General features: G+C 42.4%; 1 protein-coding gene and 1 non-coding gene across 3 annotated transcripts; both read left to right on the top strand.

The window, feature by feature from the left end:
- Positions 1 to 341: 341 nt before the first annotated feature.
- LOC148861430 (small nucleolar RNA snoR69Y) lies at positions 342 to 441 on the top strand. The gene has a single exon (XR_016096499.1). It is a non-coding gene; the product is annotated as a small nucleolar RNA snoR69Y (small nucleolar RNA).
- Positions 442 to 3,057: 2,616 nt separating this feature from the next.
- LOC148861429 (subtilisin-like protease SBT1.5) lies at positions 3,058 to 6,067 on the top strand. Of its 2 annotated transcripts, XM_088983697.1 has the most exons (2): positions 3,058 to 5,446; positions 5,543 to 6,067. In XM_088983697.1, the coding sequence occupies exons 1-2, from the start codon at positions 3,526 to 3,528 to the stop codon at positions 5,911 to 5,913; spliced, it is 2,292 nt and encodes a 763-aa protein (XP_088839823.1). In that variant the 5' UTR covers positions 3,058 to 3,525; the 3' UTR covers positions 5,914 to 6,067. The 2 variants fall into 2 exon arrangements, with proteins under 2 accessions (XP_088839823.1, XP_088839821.1); XM_088983695.1 differs by having other exon boundaries at positions 3,058 to 6,067.
- The last annotated feature ends 11,859 nt before the right edge of the window (positions 6,068 to 17,926 follow it).

The following is a 17,926-nucleotide window of genomic DNA, read 5'->3' as shown; positions in this document are numbered from 1 at the left end:
GTCCCTTTAGTTTGTTTATGGTTGGAATCGGAATGGAATGGTTTATTTCCATCGTTTGTTTGGGTTAGAGTTGAAATGGGATTTTATTCTCGAGGCAGGGGAGGGAATGAATGATCATTCCTTTAAATGAGAAAATGTTGTTCTACAAGGAATGAGAATGTTGTTCCGATTCCAGACTCTTATTCCCGATGCTCCTTACAACGTCAAATGAAATGGAGATTTTTGTTATTTGCTTTGTTTATCCAATTTTTGTGTTTTGAACTTTTAACAATTATTATTATTATTATTATTATTATTATTAATTTTTTTTTTTATTTCCTATTTGCAATGGGAGAGGTTGCGAATGCAATGATGACAAGATTTTTAATCCCAGCTCATTATGAGACCTTCTAATCGGAGGTCTGGGAAAACATCTCCATTCCATTTTCTCTGAGCCCAAACCTCTCTCTTGCTCCTGTATAGTGTATTCCTTCTTTTTCAATATCTATTTGTTCCCTTTGAATTCTTTCTTTTATTTTGTGATATTAATACTCTCTTTCGTTCAACTACACTTTTGTTTTTTTTTTTTTTTTTCTTTTTTCAAAATCGTTTCCTTTCTACTACAATTAATCTCAATAAAATCATCATGGTATCTGGGTTTTCACGATCCAAAGCTATGTATAGAGTGTATGAAGTCAGACGTTGATAATTGTTTGTTTGATTTCCGATTTTAGGTGTTTAGGGTTCAAACTTATCTTCTTCCCAAAACTCAACTAAGATATAAATTTAAGAATAATGTTATGAGCTTATGACAATGACTATTAACATTTTGATCACTGAATAATCTAAAATTGGCAATTTGAAGATGCTCCAGAGATTGAATCAGAGTTATGAGCTGGACAAATCGATTCACTAGCTAATATAAGGAAGGAATCATGAATTGATGGGAAATTGGTTCTGGGTTCATCCCCCAATGTGGCAATTAGAAATCACTCCGATATGCTAACTGGTCGGGATTTGATATTTGTTATATTTGCTTTATTAATTTCCATCAAAGATGCTATCTGGTTATAAGCCTAGTTATGATCTGACTGGATTGTAGAATGATCAAAACCCAAGTGTATGGCATGTTCCTTCTATCCGGTTGGTGAATGGTGACACACATACGACCTAATTAGTTCAAACAACCCTAACCTATTGCAATAATGTGAGTCCTACCCAAGTGGGGCTTTGGAGTTTGACATGAATTTCACCGGCCCAAGCCCAAACCAATTACCACGTTATTACTAGTGGGCCTGGGCTGATATGGAATTATGGACCCTACACTGCCTCCCGATATGGGTAATCTGTTAGCTCATTTGGTATGTGTCCATCAGTCCATGGGAAAGTGGAAACACTCTAATACAGAGCGTGTTTACTGTGATCTCATGTTCAGACGTTTTAGCAGTGGCGTGCACCATGACCATTTTCCATTAGTAGTTTGCTCCAAACAAGAAAGGCTAAGTTTGAGAGTGTTTAAAAATAAGTATTTATTTTAATAAGCACTTATTGTGGGGTAAGAATACATTAATAATCACTTATTTACGATTTTGAAAAGGGTAAATTACTGAAACCTCCCCTGAACTTTTTGACCATTGCAGAAATTTCCCCTAAATTTTGATAATTTCCATCACTTCCCCTGAATTTTGTGACATAATTATAAGTAGACCCCCTTTTGTTAAAATCTTTTAAAACGAGGCATGGAAATGTACAAGATACCCATACAGTTACTTTTCACCAAAATGTTTTTTTTTTTTTTTTAATTTACTTTTCTTATGAATCACTAGCCATAACCCTTCCACACTCTTTTCTGAAATTGATTTATTGTTCAAATTTGTCTTTCATATCTATCCCTCAAAGGTAAAGCTGTAATTTTAAATTTTCTTTTTTTATTGTTATTTTTTTTTATAAAAACCTGCTTCAATAGTAATTGATTACATGGGTATTTTGGATTTTTGCCTCTTATTTGCAAATCATAACCATAGGGGGTCTGCTTGCAACTGTATCAAAAAGTTCAGGGAGAAAGAGGAAACTATAATTTAGAAACCTGAACCAAAAGGAATTTTTTCAGTTAAATCAGTGTATAAACTCATGGAAAGGAGGAACAAACGGACATTAACGAACCTGAGAGTTCGTGTATATGAAATTTGAACTGTCTACCAATAGTAAAATTCTTTATATACCTAGTTCTCCGAAACAAAATATTGAAAAAAAAAAAAAAGATTGAGAAATTGGGACTAAGGAATGACGTTAGATGTTGATTTTGTGGTGAAGAAGAGGACACAAATCATCTCTTTCTCCAATGTGAATAATCCAAACCAGTTTGGGTTACATTTAGGGATAAGCTTCCCTCAAGGCCTCAACTATACCAAATGAAGATATTAAAGATTGGTGGGACAGAGTGGTTATAAATAGATCTAATATGAAATACGATACTCCTGTAGATCTGGCAAATTATAGCACTATAGAACATTTGGAAGAAAAGAAATGAGAAAATATTCAAGAATGGTAATATTCCCGCCTATAGTCTACACTGTCTAGTTGACAAAATCAATTTTGAGTATATGGAATCCAGAAGGGTCCTTACTACGAACCAAATTAACAATAACATATTATTCATCAGTTGGACGGAACCGGGGGCATGGTTAAAATAAATTTTGATGCTTTAAAAGAAGAATGACGGTAGGTGTGCAATTGGGGTGATTATGAGAGATGACAATGGATACATACTTTGGGTAAGTTGTAGGGGTTAGGGGATTGCTCAATCAATGAAGCTGAAGCGTGGGCAGCTTTGGAAGCATATTGCATTGTGATTAAGTTTAAGCACCTAAGGTTCATCATCAAATGAGACTCAAGCACCATCATCAGCAGCTTATGCCCCGCGGACTTCAGATAGCTGATGCTCATGTGACACTTGGGGTCACTTCACCAAACGCCATTCTTTTTTTTAAGAGCTGTTGAGGGGAGATGATTACAATTATCAAAGTTTAGAGAAAAATTTAACAACTGTCACAAAGTTCAGGAAGATTTAAACAATTTACCCTTTTAAAAAATACCTATACTTTATTACTTCACTAAGTGATTTTCACCAAACTCTCTTAAGTGCTTATTAGAATAAATACTTATTTTTCACATAAGCACTGCAAAGTCCAAACTTAGACCTACTAGCAATAAAAATGCCCACTTTTAAGTAACGCTTTATTAACAACACCTTCAATAATAAGAATTGGGACGTGCGGTCGGTTTGAGGCGCCTTGTGCAAAGAGCAGCAGATTCCGTCCCTTAAATAATCCCTGGTCTCTGATTCTTACCTCCCGAGTCTCATGCCTTATGTTCGACATTCTGTTATGCATGTAATGAAGTCTTTTTCTAGTCGTCCTCACTACCTGAAGACTTAAAGTTGAAGATTTGATTCTCTTCTGAGGCATTATAAATTCCCTTTACCTACATAGAACATTTTACCCATATTCGCCTCTTCTCCTTTTGTTCAGTTCCCTGGTGTTCCATATGGAACTCTTTTGGTTTCTGGTCTTTGCTAATTGCCTCGCCCTCTCCGTCTCTGCTGCAGAAGATAATAACACCAAGAGGCAGACCTTCATCGTCCAGGTTCAGAATGACTTGAAACCTTCTGTGTTCCCCGATGTCGAGCACTGGTACAGCTCTACTCTTCGAAGCCTGGCTTTTAACCCACTAGCCTCTCAAAATCCCACCTTTCACCAAGGAGAAAGCAACTGTTACGATTTGCTTCATGTCTATAAAACTGTATTCCATGGCTTCTCTGCAAAGCTAACCTCCCAAGAGGCTCAAGAAATCAAGAAGCGCCCTGGAATTCTCGGTGTCTATCCGGACCGAATTCGTCATATTCACACGACTAGGTCGCCTCAATTCCTTGGGCTTGTCGAGAACGGCACAGGCGGTCTACTGGCTGATTCCGACTACGGATCCTCCGTTGTGATCGGTGTTCTCGACACTGGCATATGGCCCGAAAGGAGGAGCTTCGACGATAAGGACCTTGGACCCGTGCCTGCCCACTGGAAGGGCGAGTGCACCGAAGGGCAAGTATTTCCCAAGACCCTTTGTAATAAGAAGTTAGTTGGCGCCAGATACTTTCTATCTGGATACCAAGCCTATGCCGGAAAATTAAACGAAACCACCGAATTCAGGTCGGCAAGAGACTCTATTGGACATGGAACTCACACGGCATCTACGGCAGCGGGCAGCGACGTCCCGCAAGCCTCGATGCTGGGATATGCCACCGGTCTTGCCGTTGGAATTGCGCCAAAAGCTCGAATTGCAGTGTATAAGGTATGTTGGGACATGGGCTGCTTCGACTCTGACATACTCTCCGCCCTTGACAAGGCAGTGAAAGATGGCGTCAACGTGATTTCCCTATCGCTTGGCGGGGCTGTTCTTCCCTACCACCAGGATCCTATCGCAATCGGTGCTTTCGGTGCAATGGAAAAAGGAGTGTTCGTATCGGCTTCTGCCGGAAACAACGGTCCTGACACAACGACCGTCACAAATGTAGCTCCCTGGATCACGACGATTGGAGCAGGAACAATCGACCGGAGATTTCCTGCCGACCTTCTATTAGAGAACGGCCCTGTCATCACCGGAGTTTCTTTGTACAGTGGACCGTCCTTACCCGAGAAGACATTTCTGCCATTGATTTACGCATGGAACGCAACGGTGATTCGTAGAAACCGGACTATTTTGGGTCGCAGTGAAACTCTAAATGCAGTTCTTTGCACGCCAAAGTCGTTAGACCCAGAGCTTGTACGTGGAAAGATCGTTCTGTGCGACTACAGCGGGATTTCACGTGCCGCAATGGGGGCCGCAGTTCAGGAGGCAGGTGGAGCCGGGATGATTGCGACCAACGTTTTCCCGGCCGGCGAGGGTCTCGTAGCCGATGCTTACCTTCTTCCCGCCTTAGCTATCATAGAGTCGGCTGGGCGCATCCTCCGTGAATATATCAGCTCTTCACATAAACCACGAGCAACGATCGTTTTCCATGGGACCCAGTTGGGTGTCAAACCAGCACCTGTCGTCGCTTCATTCTCGTCACGAGGGCCCAACCCGAATTCACCCTACATCGTGAAGCCCGACGTGATCGCCCCAGGTGTCAACATCCTAGCGGCATGGACCGATACAAAAGGCCCCACAGGGCTACCATCAGATACTAGGCAAACGGAGTTCAATATCATCTCAGGTACGTCGATGGCCTGCCCCCACGTCTCGGGCCTGGCGGCTCTGCTTAAGGGGGCGCATCCCGACTGGTCGCCGGCAGTGATCCGGTCTGCGCTTATGACCACCGCTTATATGCATGACAAATCGGGGAAAGGTTTGCTAGACGAGCGTAACTACACCACATCAACAACGTGGGGCGTAGGTTCGGGACACGTTGACCCTGACAAGGCCGTAGATCCAGGTTTGGTCTACAATCTTACGGTGGATGATTACTTGGATTTCCTCTGTGCTTCCAACTACACACGTCATGATATTCGATTGATTGCACGAAGGGCAGTGAATTGCAGAAGAAAGGAGAAGGTGCCAATGCCATGGAATGTAAATTACCCCTCGATTGCCGTTATTTCTGAACAATCTGGACCGTCTAAATTCACGATCGAGGTCACTAGGACTGTGACGCACGTTGGGAACGGTGCATCGAGCTACGCCGTAACGGTTGAGAATCCACGAGGGGCCGTAGTGACGGTGGATCCTCCAAAGATGGAATTCCGCAACAAGGGCGAAAAGCAGAGCTACAAAGTGAAGATATCAGCAGAGAAGGTGGAGATGGCGCCGGGAAAATCGAGTGAGTATGGAAGGTTGACTTGGACAGATGGGAGACACTTGGTGAGTTCACCCATTGTAGTGCAGTGGTACCAATCTTACTGAGATACACAACTACTACTCACATTTAATTAAAAAATACAGATGGGAGACACTTGGTGAGTTCACCCATTGTAGTGCAGTGGTACCAACCTTACTGAGATACACAACTACTTCTCACATTTAATTAAAAAATACAAATGGCAGCTTTCGTGAATAATTCAAACAGTTTAAGATGAAAGTAGTCACAACCAATTCTGCCATAATTAATCAGAGGATGCTGTTAAGCATATTGAAAGGAAACGATTCAAACACATAATCTTCATGGCAATCTCTATTGAGCGTGGGTGTTAATTGTTAAATAGATGGGTGAGTTAAGTTGCACCTGTTATAGTTCGATCATAATTCATCCCAACCCATCCAACTGGCACCTTCTCTGAATTGCAAAATACAGTAGTAAACTAGTTTAAGGAACTCACTTAAACTTTTAGGTTGAATGGGTTTTTGAAATGGTATCAGAGTTATTTTATAATTAATTAAGTTTTAGCACAATATATGCGTGAGCTTAAACTTATTTACGCTTCAAGCATGTAGGAAGGGGATGTATTAGAGAACATCAACTTTAGGAGAAAACAAAGGCGACAGTCTCCACCTATCCATCTTATACAGTTGAACTGGAATCGGGATTATTGTCATTAGAGTATAATTCCAGGTCAACTGTACAGATAAAAATCATCCAGCTTGAGAAGATAGACCAACAATAAACTCGTCCTGATGCATACAGTTGTATATCCAGTTATCATTGTCCAAAATCTCAACTCAAACACTTCCACAGGATAAGCTTGGTTAGATCATTGTCGATAATGGAGAATTACCCAATTGCAATTGTAACTTGATGAGGGCAGATTTGGCCCTCCAGTGAAATTGTGACATGTGGCATCTCGTGACAACTAGAAAAACACCCAGCCAACAAACTTACGAAGTTGGTGACCCACCCGGGCACCAGTCTGGCCGGCCTGGCACGACCTACGCGCAGCCTAACGCGCGTCTGCGTGACCTGCGTGCGGCACACGCGACCTGCACGGCACGCGCGACCTGTGCGGCCTAGCGCACGGCCTGCGCGTACTGTGCACGGCCTGCGCGAGCTGCGTGCGGCGTGTGGCCTGCGCGGCCTGGCCGACCTGGACCAGCCTAGCGCATGATCCGGCCAAACCACCCATAAGGCGCCCACCGACAAACCTGGCCCAGACACTGACTCGCCGACTGACACAGGCGCCAGTTTGACGACTTGGTCTAGACACTGACCCACCGACTGACGCAGGCGCCCCCCTGACAACCCGGCCCAGGCGCCGACTTGGCCGCCTAACACAAGCGCCAGCCTGACGACCTCGAGGAGTTCACCACCGTACCCCGGTTCTGAAAGGATGCAACGAGTCTTACCGTTTGGAGGCTTTTCGCCCACCTAACCCGCGAGGACTCCGGTATATAAAGACCTCACCTCCCAAAGGGAAGGGGATGGAAAAAAGGGAAGTAACCCCTGCTCTCTAGCTCCCTCATATTATCTTCAAAGCTCTCTACAATAAGAGTGCTAACTTAAGCGTCGGAGAGCCCCCCATCGGGAAAATACCCTCGGGACCTTTGATTCAGTTCTCGCAGGTCCTTCAACTCCCGCCGCCTACAAAGAGGAGGAAAATATGGAGTTCTCGCAGGTCTCTCAGCTCCCGCCACCTACAAAGAGGAGGAAAAGATGAAGTTCTCGTAGGTCCCTCATCTCCCGTAGCCTACAAAGGAAAGAAGACCACCTCATGCTGAGGGCAGTCGGATTGCGCCGCACAAGGGAGCTCCAGCATTCTCTAAGGCATCGGCCGCCTAGTAGGCAGTTCGCCACCAGGCAGTTCGCCATCAGGCAGTTCACCCCCAGGCAGTTCGCCACCAGGGAGTTCACCACCAGGCAATTCGCCACCAGGGAGTTCACCATCAGGCAGTTCGCCACCAGGCAGTTCGCCATCAGGCAGCTTGCCACTAGGCAGTTCGCCACCAAGCAGTTCGCCACCAGGCAGTTCGCCACCAGGCAGTTCGCCACCAGGGAGTTCACCACCAGGCAGTTCGCCATCAGGCAGCTTGCCACCAGGCAGTTCGCCCCTAGGCAGTTCGCCACCAAGCAGTTCGCCACCAGGCAGTTCGTCACCCGGCAGTTTGTCACCAAGTAGCTCTCCACCAGGGGGCTCGCCACCGGGCAGTTCGCCACCAAGCAGTTCGTCACAAAGCAGTTCTCCCCCAGGGAGTTTGCCACCAAGTAACTCGTAACTAAGGCACGCCACCACCGGGTCAAATAACGAGGTACTTAGCCAAAAAATTTTACATCACAAAACATTGGTACGTGGCCGAAAACGGTTACATCATAACTGTATCTTTCTTTTTTTTTTTCCAAATAAAAGTAGATATATTAATTATTTAACATCAGTGCAACATTAGATCGTTCATGTGAACTCTACTTTATATTTTGGAATGCCAAGGTGAGAGCTTTACAAGATCATGTGAACTCCCTATGAACCAAAACTTTACAAGATCAAAACATCTTAGATGTGCAGGGAAAATGTCTGCGTGAACTTGATCCGTAAGCTTATCAAAAGCTTATAGATAAGCTTATCTAGAGCCATTAAGCTTATCTATAAGCTTTTTGGCATAAAAAACATGATATTTGTTTCGACGGTAGATCTCTGGCTTGTTGCAGTCCTTGAATCACAGCTCGAACTTCTGTATCATAGCGCTGTTGATTGCTTTAATTTGGTAGCCTCCTGAAGCAATATAAACATTGGTTGAAGTATGTTAGAGAACATACCCAATTCCTGTTGTACCTGTGTTGGGGTTATATGATCCATTTATCCATAAAGGGTTCAACTATGATATGAAAAATATATGATATCCGAAAAACAACTAATCAATAAACTGGAATCATAAACATGGTAGCAAATAAGGTATTATTTATAAAATTCATGGATGGGTTTTGATTGATCAAAACTCTTTCCATACCATATCTTTCACGCTTCATAAGTTTTCCCATAAATAAATAAAAAGAAGCATTTTTGCTTTCATGAGAAAGGCTAGATGTTGATGATGGAACATTGAAATGCAAAGTATTCTCTTCATAGTCTCATAGGTTCCCATTACCCTTTTGATTTGATTTAAAATGTCTAGGGCTGAATTGGGATATTATTATGCAACTTGTCTTTACGAGCCATCCAAATATGATGCAGTGCTAATTGGAACTGAGAGATGTACATATTCACTTGTTTGTTCAGCTTGAGAGAAAGATCAGATAGCCATTTAGTGATGAATATGTGTAATGGCCAGATTGGAACCCCTTCTGGGTTAATACCAATTTGTACGGCACAGCACAAAGCCCTAGTATAGGGGCATTTGAAGAATAGGTGATGAAATGATTCTTCTGAATTTTCACATAGGTCCCGGAGTTTGTCCATTGGGCCTGCTTATCGTTGGTCAATATTCCATCCCATAGGGCCTTAAGAAAAATTTGATAACGATATGGAATTTTGGTTTTTGAAATATGTGACCTTTTGAAACTGGTTATTGATGAGAACAGATGGATACTGTAAAAAGTATAATATGCTGACTTAATAGTGTAAACACCTGAATTATTCTTTTTCCATAACAAGGTATCAGATGATAGGGAGGGATTAGATTGTGTTTGAAGAACGTGTTCAATAGACTCCTGTCATAGAACTGGAGTAAAGAGTTTAGGTTCAAAGTTCTATCAGGTTGAATAACTAGAGAAAATTCTATATTAATACCCTGAATTTAGGGATAGTTTTAAATTAGTACCTGAAGTTCAAATTGTGTCACAACAGTACTTGAACTTACAAAAACTGTCAAGTTGGTTCAAAACTGTTAAATGATAAGTGTAATGACATAAACACCTCTTGCAATCTGAAGAAGAGACGTATTAAATTTCTCAAAATGACGAAGCTGCCCATATTTGAACCTTTTTTTGCTTAGACTAAGCAAACTGTTCATTCCAAGTACTGGTGTTTTGTTCAAAGCTGCAGTGTTTGCCGCCGGTGGGTTTGCATGGGAAATCGATGCCAAAGATCAACAACGATCAGAAATTGATATTATCCCCTATATGATTAGGGTTTTTGCCTATTTACACTCAGGTAACTAAAAAACGTAGTGTTTTCACTTCGTCGCCACTGCCGGAGTAGATGAAATTGTCGCTCGTCGCCACAACAACTAGGGTTTGCTCTAGATTTTATACATTAGTTCTCAACCTTCTCTGTCTCTCTCTTTCACTCCCCTCTCTCTCTCTTCTACAACTTTTATTTGGCTTGTTGAGTTCACAAAGAGGGAGATGATGAAATAAGGCTGCGCTCATTGTTCTCTGATCAGCTATTCTTTGGATAGTCTAGTGCCAAAAATAACTGGGCTGGCTTGTTGAATTCACGAAGAGGGAGACGATGAAACCGGGATGCACTCATTGTACTCCAATCAGCTATTTAACTGGGCTGGCTTGTTGAGTTCACTGAGAAGGAGACAACGAAAACGGGCTGCGCTCATTGTGCTCTAATCGGCTATTCTTTGCATAGTCAGGTGTCAGAAATAACTAGGCCAACGGGCATTACACCAAAGATGTGCAAAATCCTCTTAGAAGAGATCTATGACTGCCTACAAGGTAATCCTCTTGACACCGATTTGGTTGTCGCACTGGCCTCCTTAGATGTGCAAAATCTCAGGCATCTTGAACCGTAAATGGAAGTAGGTGAACAGATCTAATGACAAAACATGAGTTAAAAGCTGATTCTTTTCTTCTTTTATCAAAATGGAGCGAACACCAGGGTTGGGAAAAAAAAAACAAAAAAAAAAACAAACCCAATAAACGGAGCTTACCTTGGAGAGATCAAGAAGAACATTTTCTCTGAGATCAAGGTTGCTGAGTTCAAGCACCAACTGCTCGGCTGATGCCATCTTTTGATCTTTGCTAGCTTGAATAGTATCGAGGTTCTCTTCAATGCCAAGCACCAATGCACGCAATGGCCTCTTATGCCTTTCATGTTAATACCAAAAAAATCTTGATGATGAGGAGCTAGTTAGAACCTAAAACAAGTACCAAGGATATTTCCAGCCTTCTCTTCTCATGTCCGATTTATTATTTACAAGGGAAGTGCCAAGGCGGAGGCGGGGCCTAACTAGCAGCAAGAGAGAAATGTGTTTGGGGGATTTCCGGCATGGCAGCATCTAGCCAATAGGGTGAAGGTGGGATCTTTGGCATGGCAGCAGCTGTGGCCCTCAAAGATGCATAGGTTGGTATATGTGTTTTGAGGTGAATGTGTAAAACAGAGCGCTGGTTTATTCTTTTTCGTCTCATTCATTGAGAAAACTCAACAATATATACATGGTTACAACCATCAATCTCCTAAGTTTATGGGGACTTAAACATATCTTTCCTATCGGAACTATACATGACACACATGCCAAGGAACTCAACAAACATGCCTTTCCTGTCAGACTTAAACATAGTTCCTATCAGAACTATACACGGAATGGATTCCTAATTTCAGCATAATCCTAACACCCCCCCACCTCAAGTTGGAGCATGCAGATTGTAAAAGCCCAACTTGTGGAGAAAGTACTCAAATTCTCTGCAACCAAGTGCCTTTATAAAAATGTCAACCAACTGAACGGTAATCGACACATAAGCAGGACGAATGCAACCATTTTGAATCTCAATACGTACAAAATGGCAATCAACTTCAATATGTTTCGTACGCTCATGAAACACTGGGTTTGCTGCAATATGCAAGGCTGTCTGACTATCACAATATAATCGCATTGGGTTTGAATGCATAACTCCAAGAGCCAACAGTAATCCTTTCAGCCATTTTAATTCACATGTGGCAATGGCCATAGAATGATACTCTGCTTCCGCTGAAGAACGAGCCATAGTGTGTTGTTTCTTAGTTTTCCAGGAAATAGGCAAGTTTCCAAGTAGGATAAACTATCCAGACAGAGAACATCAAGACAAAGGACAGCTCGCTCAGTCTGAATCACACCATGCATATAACTATAAGTCGTAGTCTAAAGACAAGAGAATTCCTTGACCAGGGTTTCCTTTCAAGTAGCGCACCACCCGCAATGCGGCCTCCCAATGTCTTTCCTGTAGTTGCTGCATAAATTGTGACAGAACATGCACACAATAAGACAACTCTGGACGAGTTGCTGGGAGATAAAGAAGTTTGCCCACCAAGCGCCTATATCGCTCAGGATCAGATAAGAGAGGCCCATCTGTCAAGGCAAGATTGTGACTTTGCTCCAGAAGAAAATGAGCAAGTTTTGCACCAAGCAATCCAACTTCAGAGATAATACCCAAAGCATACTTACGTTGAGACAGAAAAATTCCTGTTGAGTTTCGGCCAACTTCAATGCCCAAAAAATATTTCAATGGTCCTAAGTCTTTCATATGAAAGCAGTCACTCAAATAATTCTTAAAGACTTGAATTGCCATACGATCATTACCTGACACGATAATGTCGTCCACATATACAAGAACAAGCACATGCACCCTGTCTTGATGAAAGGTGAAGAGGGAGTAATCTGAACATGATTGTTGAAATCCATATGTCTTCAAGGTTGTGGCTAATTTAGCAAACCAACATCTCGGTGCTTTTTTCAATCCATACAGAGATTTTCGCAACCGACACACCATACCTGGTTTATCTGACTGGAACCAGGAGGCATTCACATGTAGATTTCCTCATGAAGGTCACCATGCAAGAATGCGTTATGCACGTCCATTTGATGAAGCTCCCAATTTCTAGTTGTTGCGACTGCAACAAGGTGCGGACAGTAACCATTTTTGCAACTGGAGCAAAACTTTCATTATAATCAATTCCCTCAACCTGCTTGTTCCCAAAAATCACATGACGGGTTTTGTCTCTTTCCATTGTACCATCAGCATTATACTTGATTTGATACACCCATTTGCATCCTATGGCTTGTTTTCTAGATGGCAAAGGCTCCATAGTCCATGTCTGATTATTTTCAAGTGCATGTATTCTTTCTACATTGCATCTCTCCATTTCTTGATGCAAAGAACATGTCGGTCTCTATATCATACAAGCTTCATCATTTCTTTCTAAAAGGATATCCAACAAAAACACACTGTCTGCTTTGACTGACAAATTTATCCCCTCCATGTCCATGATTGTGCGCATATGCTAAGCAACCAAAAACTCGCACATTATCATAAGGAGATCGCCCAAATAAAACTTCATAGGGAGTCTTTCCCTTCAGTAGAATGGACGGTGTCCAATTAATCAAATAACATGCGGTCAAGACACATTCCTCCCAAAAATCAAAAGGCAAGCTAGTTCGAAAGCGCAAGGCTCGGGCAACATTGAGCATGTGGCGGTGCTTGCGTTCAAACCTCCCGTTTTGTTGAGAGGTCCCGACACAAGTGGTTTGATGAATAATATCATGTTCAGCAAAATAACTAGCCAAGCAGACAAACTTAGTCCCATTATCAGTAGGAATCACCTTTACAGGTTTGTTAAATTGCCTTTGAACCATAGCAAAAAAATTTCGAAGGACTAATGCCACTTCTGTCTTATCAACCAGAAGATAAATCCAAACGCCTCTAGGAAAGTCATCTACTATGGTCAAGAAATAATGAGCACCACAAGAGGCCACAGTTCTATAAGGACCCCACAAATCACAATGAATTAACTCAAAAATATCGGATGCTTTATTATCACTAGAAACAAACTCTTCTCGACATTGTTTATCTCAGAAGTATACATCACAACCCTTAATACTATCAATATAATTATTCTTAGTACTAATAAAAGGCAGCAACTTAACAATTCTATAAAAGGCCCCATCTTTTGATTCCAAATATCACACATCTCGCTCTCCGTAGTCTTCATTGCTCTTGTTGATACAATGCTCCGAAAATAATAGTCCCTCTCACTGCTCACCCGCTCGAATCAGCATCCTCATAGTGCGGTCCTGTATCACACAGAATTTATTAGTGAAATGAACAATACAATTCGATTCCTCAATCAATTGCGGTGCAAAAATTAAATTGCAATTCAAACTAGGCACATATAAAACATTAGTCTGTTTCAGATGATCGTCCAATGCAATTGTGCCTTCTTTCTCTGCTATTGTCGCTTTTCCATCTGGCAGCTCGACAGAGCATGGAATAACATTTTTTATGTCTCTCATCAATTCGAGGCTTCTTGTCATATGATGAGAGGCCCCTGTGTCTATTATCCACTCTGACAATTTTTGTTTACCACTTAGTCGTTGACTCCCTTCTATCTGTGCGTTCAAAAGGTTGAGTAACATGTTCCACTACTCACTACTCAGTCCATTTAACCCAGTCTTGTTCGCATCAATTGATTCTCCTTGAGACGCATTGCCTTGCGCAAAGACTTTGGCTGTATTGGCCTTGACATGGCCGCCATAACCTTTTTCTCCTGCCCTTGCTTCTTTTTCTTTGTTTTCTGCCATACCGACCACCGTGTCTGAAAACCCTCAATCGGCGGCAGAATCGCCACAAAAACAGAGAACCGGATCTCCCTAAAACCTGCCGCAGAACTTCGACTCGCTGAAAACCCGTTAAAGATCCAAATGTTCGTGAGTTTTATCCGGAACTCCCTAAAGAAGCAAAACTCTATGTTGGCAATTTACCTTATGACATAGCATAGAAAATCCATTGCCACTATGCCTGTCAAATCGTAGCCTCTTCACAGTTTCTCCCTTTCGTTCTTGAAGTGGGGGAAGAACCAGGTTAACAATCACCGCTGCCAGAAACCAGCCGATACCACCCGAGAATCCCTACCGCACGATCACCATTCCTCGACTTCCAAGTCCGAACCAGACGGTGCCTCCCTCCACAAGAAGGAATGTGATTCGTAGGCTTCGAAAGTTACCGATCGGATCTCGAAGTGTTAAGAATCATTTCCCGTTCGCCTCCTATTCCACCACTCCGTCGATGGAAAAGTTGTCGAAGAGCCCCACCGCCTCTCCAAGAAGGAATGCCGGAACTAAAGATGGTAGGAGTAAACTCTTAATTCGTCTTCGGCCTGGAGGAAAGGAAGAATCCGCGTCGAAGAACAAAACTGACGTTGCTGCTGCTGTTGAAGGAAAAGAAGTAAAGGAACCGATTTCAAAGCCATGGAATCTGAGGTCGATCTTCCAACAGCCTTAACGCGTGATTCCTCTCGAGACCGTCCTGATCCAGTTGGAGGGTTCTTGGGTCCGGCAGGTTTCTATGGTTGCATGGATCAGAGGAGATAGGCCGCCAAGAGGAGACGACGACATGGCTCTGATACCATGTAAAACCAGAGCTTGGCTGGTTGGTTCTTTTCTATCTCATTCATTGAGAAAACTCAACTATATATACATGGTTACAACCGTCAATCTCCTAAGTTTATGGGGACTTAAACATATCTTTCCTATCAGAACTATACATGATATACATGCCAAGGAAAGGAGGAAAGGAGATAAGAAGATATACACGGAACGGATTCCTAATTTCAGCATAATCCTAACAGAATGACAAATTCTAGGTGTTTGTGAAGCCCTTGTCACCTCTAATCTCTTTTTTCCTGCTATGCGAATGAGAAGCCTTTGTCACTGTTAATCGAAACCCCTTTGATCAACCCTGGACTATTCAGCTTTAAGTAGAAGCCTCGTTGGAAGGAGAAGGGGTGATATCGATCTCTTCTCTTGGAAGAGAACAGGCCTTAGATTTTCCCTTACCCAAGCTATGGTGCCGAGCACTAGCTCATAGAAGTGACTTAAACAGAGTAAAAATTTAGAGAAAAAGATATTTGATGCCCGTTTATTGATTCATCTCAATTTTATAGAGGTTTACACATGCCACGCTATAGTTATGCTACAATGATTGAGGAAATCATTTCTATTATAATTTTATATCAGTCACATCCGCTCCAATAACTTTTTGGGCATCCCAATTAGTTAGCCATGGTGCTCTATTTAGTAGCCACATGGCTCTATAATCCCTCGAGCTGTATCATTCCTCCCCTCTCAAGATCAACCTTGTTTTCATGGCTAGTCCCTGGATTGCGTTGACGAAGGGAGTATAGCTTCTCCCAAGTGGCATCCATAGGGACAATTCCTTCCCATTGAATCAGCCACTATGTAGAGGCTTTGTTACCACTCTTGACCATCCTATGATCGAGGACTGCTTTCGGAATGGTATGGAGGACATCCTCTAGAGTGTGTGGGGGTAGCCTGGGTATCGTATGGCTATTTTCCCCCACCTTAGCCTTAAGACAATAAATGTGGAACACTAGGTGTAGGTGGTAATTTTCTGGTAATTTCAATTGGTAAGCTACCAGTCCAATTCTCTCAATTACCTCAAAGGGCCCATAGTAACGAGCAACTAGCTGCTAGTTCTTCGTCAATGCAACTGAAGTCTGCTTGTAAGGTTGTAACCTCAAGGAAACTGAATCCCCCACATTGAACAAGCACTCGGTTCTTGCCTTATCTACCATCTTCTTCATTCAAGCTTGTGTTATTTTCAAATTGTCTTTGGGTTGTGTTGAAATAGCCTCCCAATTTCTGAGCTCTAGGTCTACTACTACTAAATGGGTAGTTCCGAGCACATACTCTAGTAGTGCAAGTGTTGGGTATCCATACAGAGCTTCAAATGGAGTGGCTTTAGTGGCAGAGCGATAGGTGGTGTTGTACCACAACTCAAGGAGCTACAAAAGCACCTCAAGTAAGTCTCCAATGTCTTGTTCAGAACTTCTGTCTGGCCATCTGATTGGAAATGATAAGAAGACCCCATATTGAGCTTGGTTCTCTACAACAAGAATAGCTCCTTCCAAAACTTGTTGGTAAATGAGGGGTCACAATCACTTGTGATAGAGAGAGGCAGTCCATGTAAATTTGGAGACTCCATCAATGAATGTTTTGGCCACATCTTGTGCAGCATAAGGGTGAGAAAGAGAAAGAAAGTGACCATACTTGGTTAGTCTATTGGTTAGTCTATCAACATCGGACTTCCTATGGAACATTGGCAGTTCTTCAATGAAATCTAATGAAATGTCCATCCATGCTTGGTCAGGAATGGTTAATGGTTGTAGGATCCCAGGGGTAAGAACACTTTCTATTTTATGCCTTTGTAAAATTCCACACCCTCGGATCCAATCCCTCACTTCCTTCAAGTATCCCTTCCACTTATAAGTCTTTCTTACTCTATGCAAGGTGTTGTAGTACCCTACGTGACCTCCCGTTGGTATGGAGTGAGCTTCTTCATAGATCTTCTACCTAAAAGTCGAGTCAGGGCTCAAAACTAACCTTCCCTTCTCCCACAGGAGCCCTTGCTACTAAAGACACCTTGACTGTCATGCTCCCTCTTCCTAAAGGTTTTGCACTATTTTTTATATGTAAGGATCAGTTGCTATTTCACTTTTTAATTCTTCTATCCATCAGGGAACTAAAAACAACAGAGCTAAGCATTCATTCTCTTCCCTATGTGACAAAGCATTTGCTATGATGTTCTCCTCGGCCCTTTCTATAGCAAATCTTGAAATCATAACTCAAGACCTTGCTGAGTAACCTCTAATAAGTTGGGTGGTTATCCATTGTTGTAGAATGAACCCCAGGCTCCTTTGAGATGTTAATATCTTAAACTACCCTTCTAGTAGTTATGGCCTCGAGTGGTTGACTGTTGTCACAACCAATAAAAGTTCTCTGTCATAAGTTGACATGTTGAGTTCTATTCAATAATCCATTGTTGTAAAATGCTAATGGTTATCCTTCCTGAGTAAGTACAGCCCCTAAAACATCACCACTAGCATCACACTCTACTATAAAGGGCTTGCTAGTCAGGAATGACCTACACAAGTGTGGTAGTCATAGCCCATTTAAGGGCCTGAAAAGCTAGTTCTTCTTCTTCTCCCCAACCCTAAGCTCCCTTTTTAAGTAACTGAGTAAGGAGCCTTGCAATGGTTCTATAGTTTTTAACAAACTTTTTGTAGTATCCAGTGACGCCTAGGAAACCTTGTAGTCCCTTAACTAAGGTGGA

The sequence above is a fragment of the Nelumbo lutea genome, chromosome 4 (genome assembly GCF_056320005.1).
Source record: "Nelumbo lutea isolate HS-2025 chromosome 4, American lotus-T2T, whole genome shotgun sequence".
Taxonomy (NCBI): Eukaryota; Viridiplantae; Streptophyta; class Magnoliopsida; order Proteales; family Nelumbonaceae; genus Nelumbo; species Nelumbo lutea.
The sequence above is the reverse complement of the archived record's forward strand: the minus strand, read 5'-3'. Positions and strand labels throughout refer to the sequence as shown.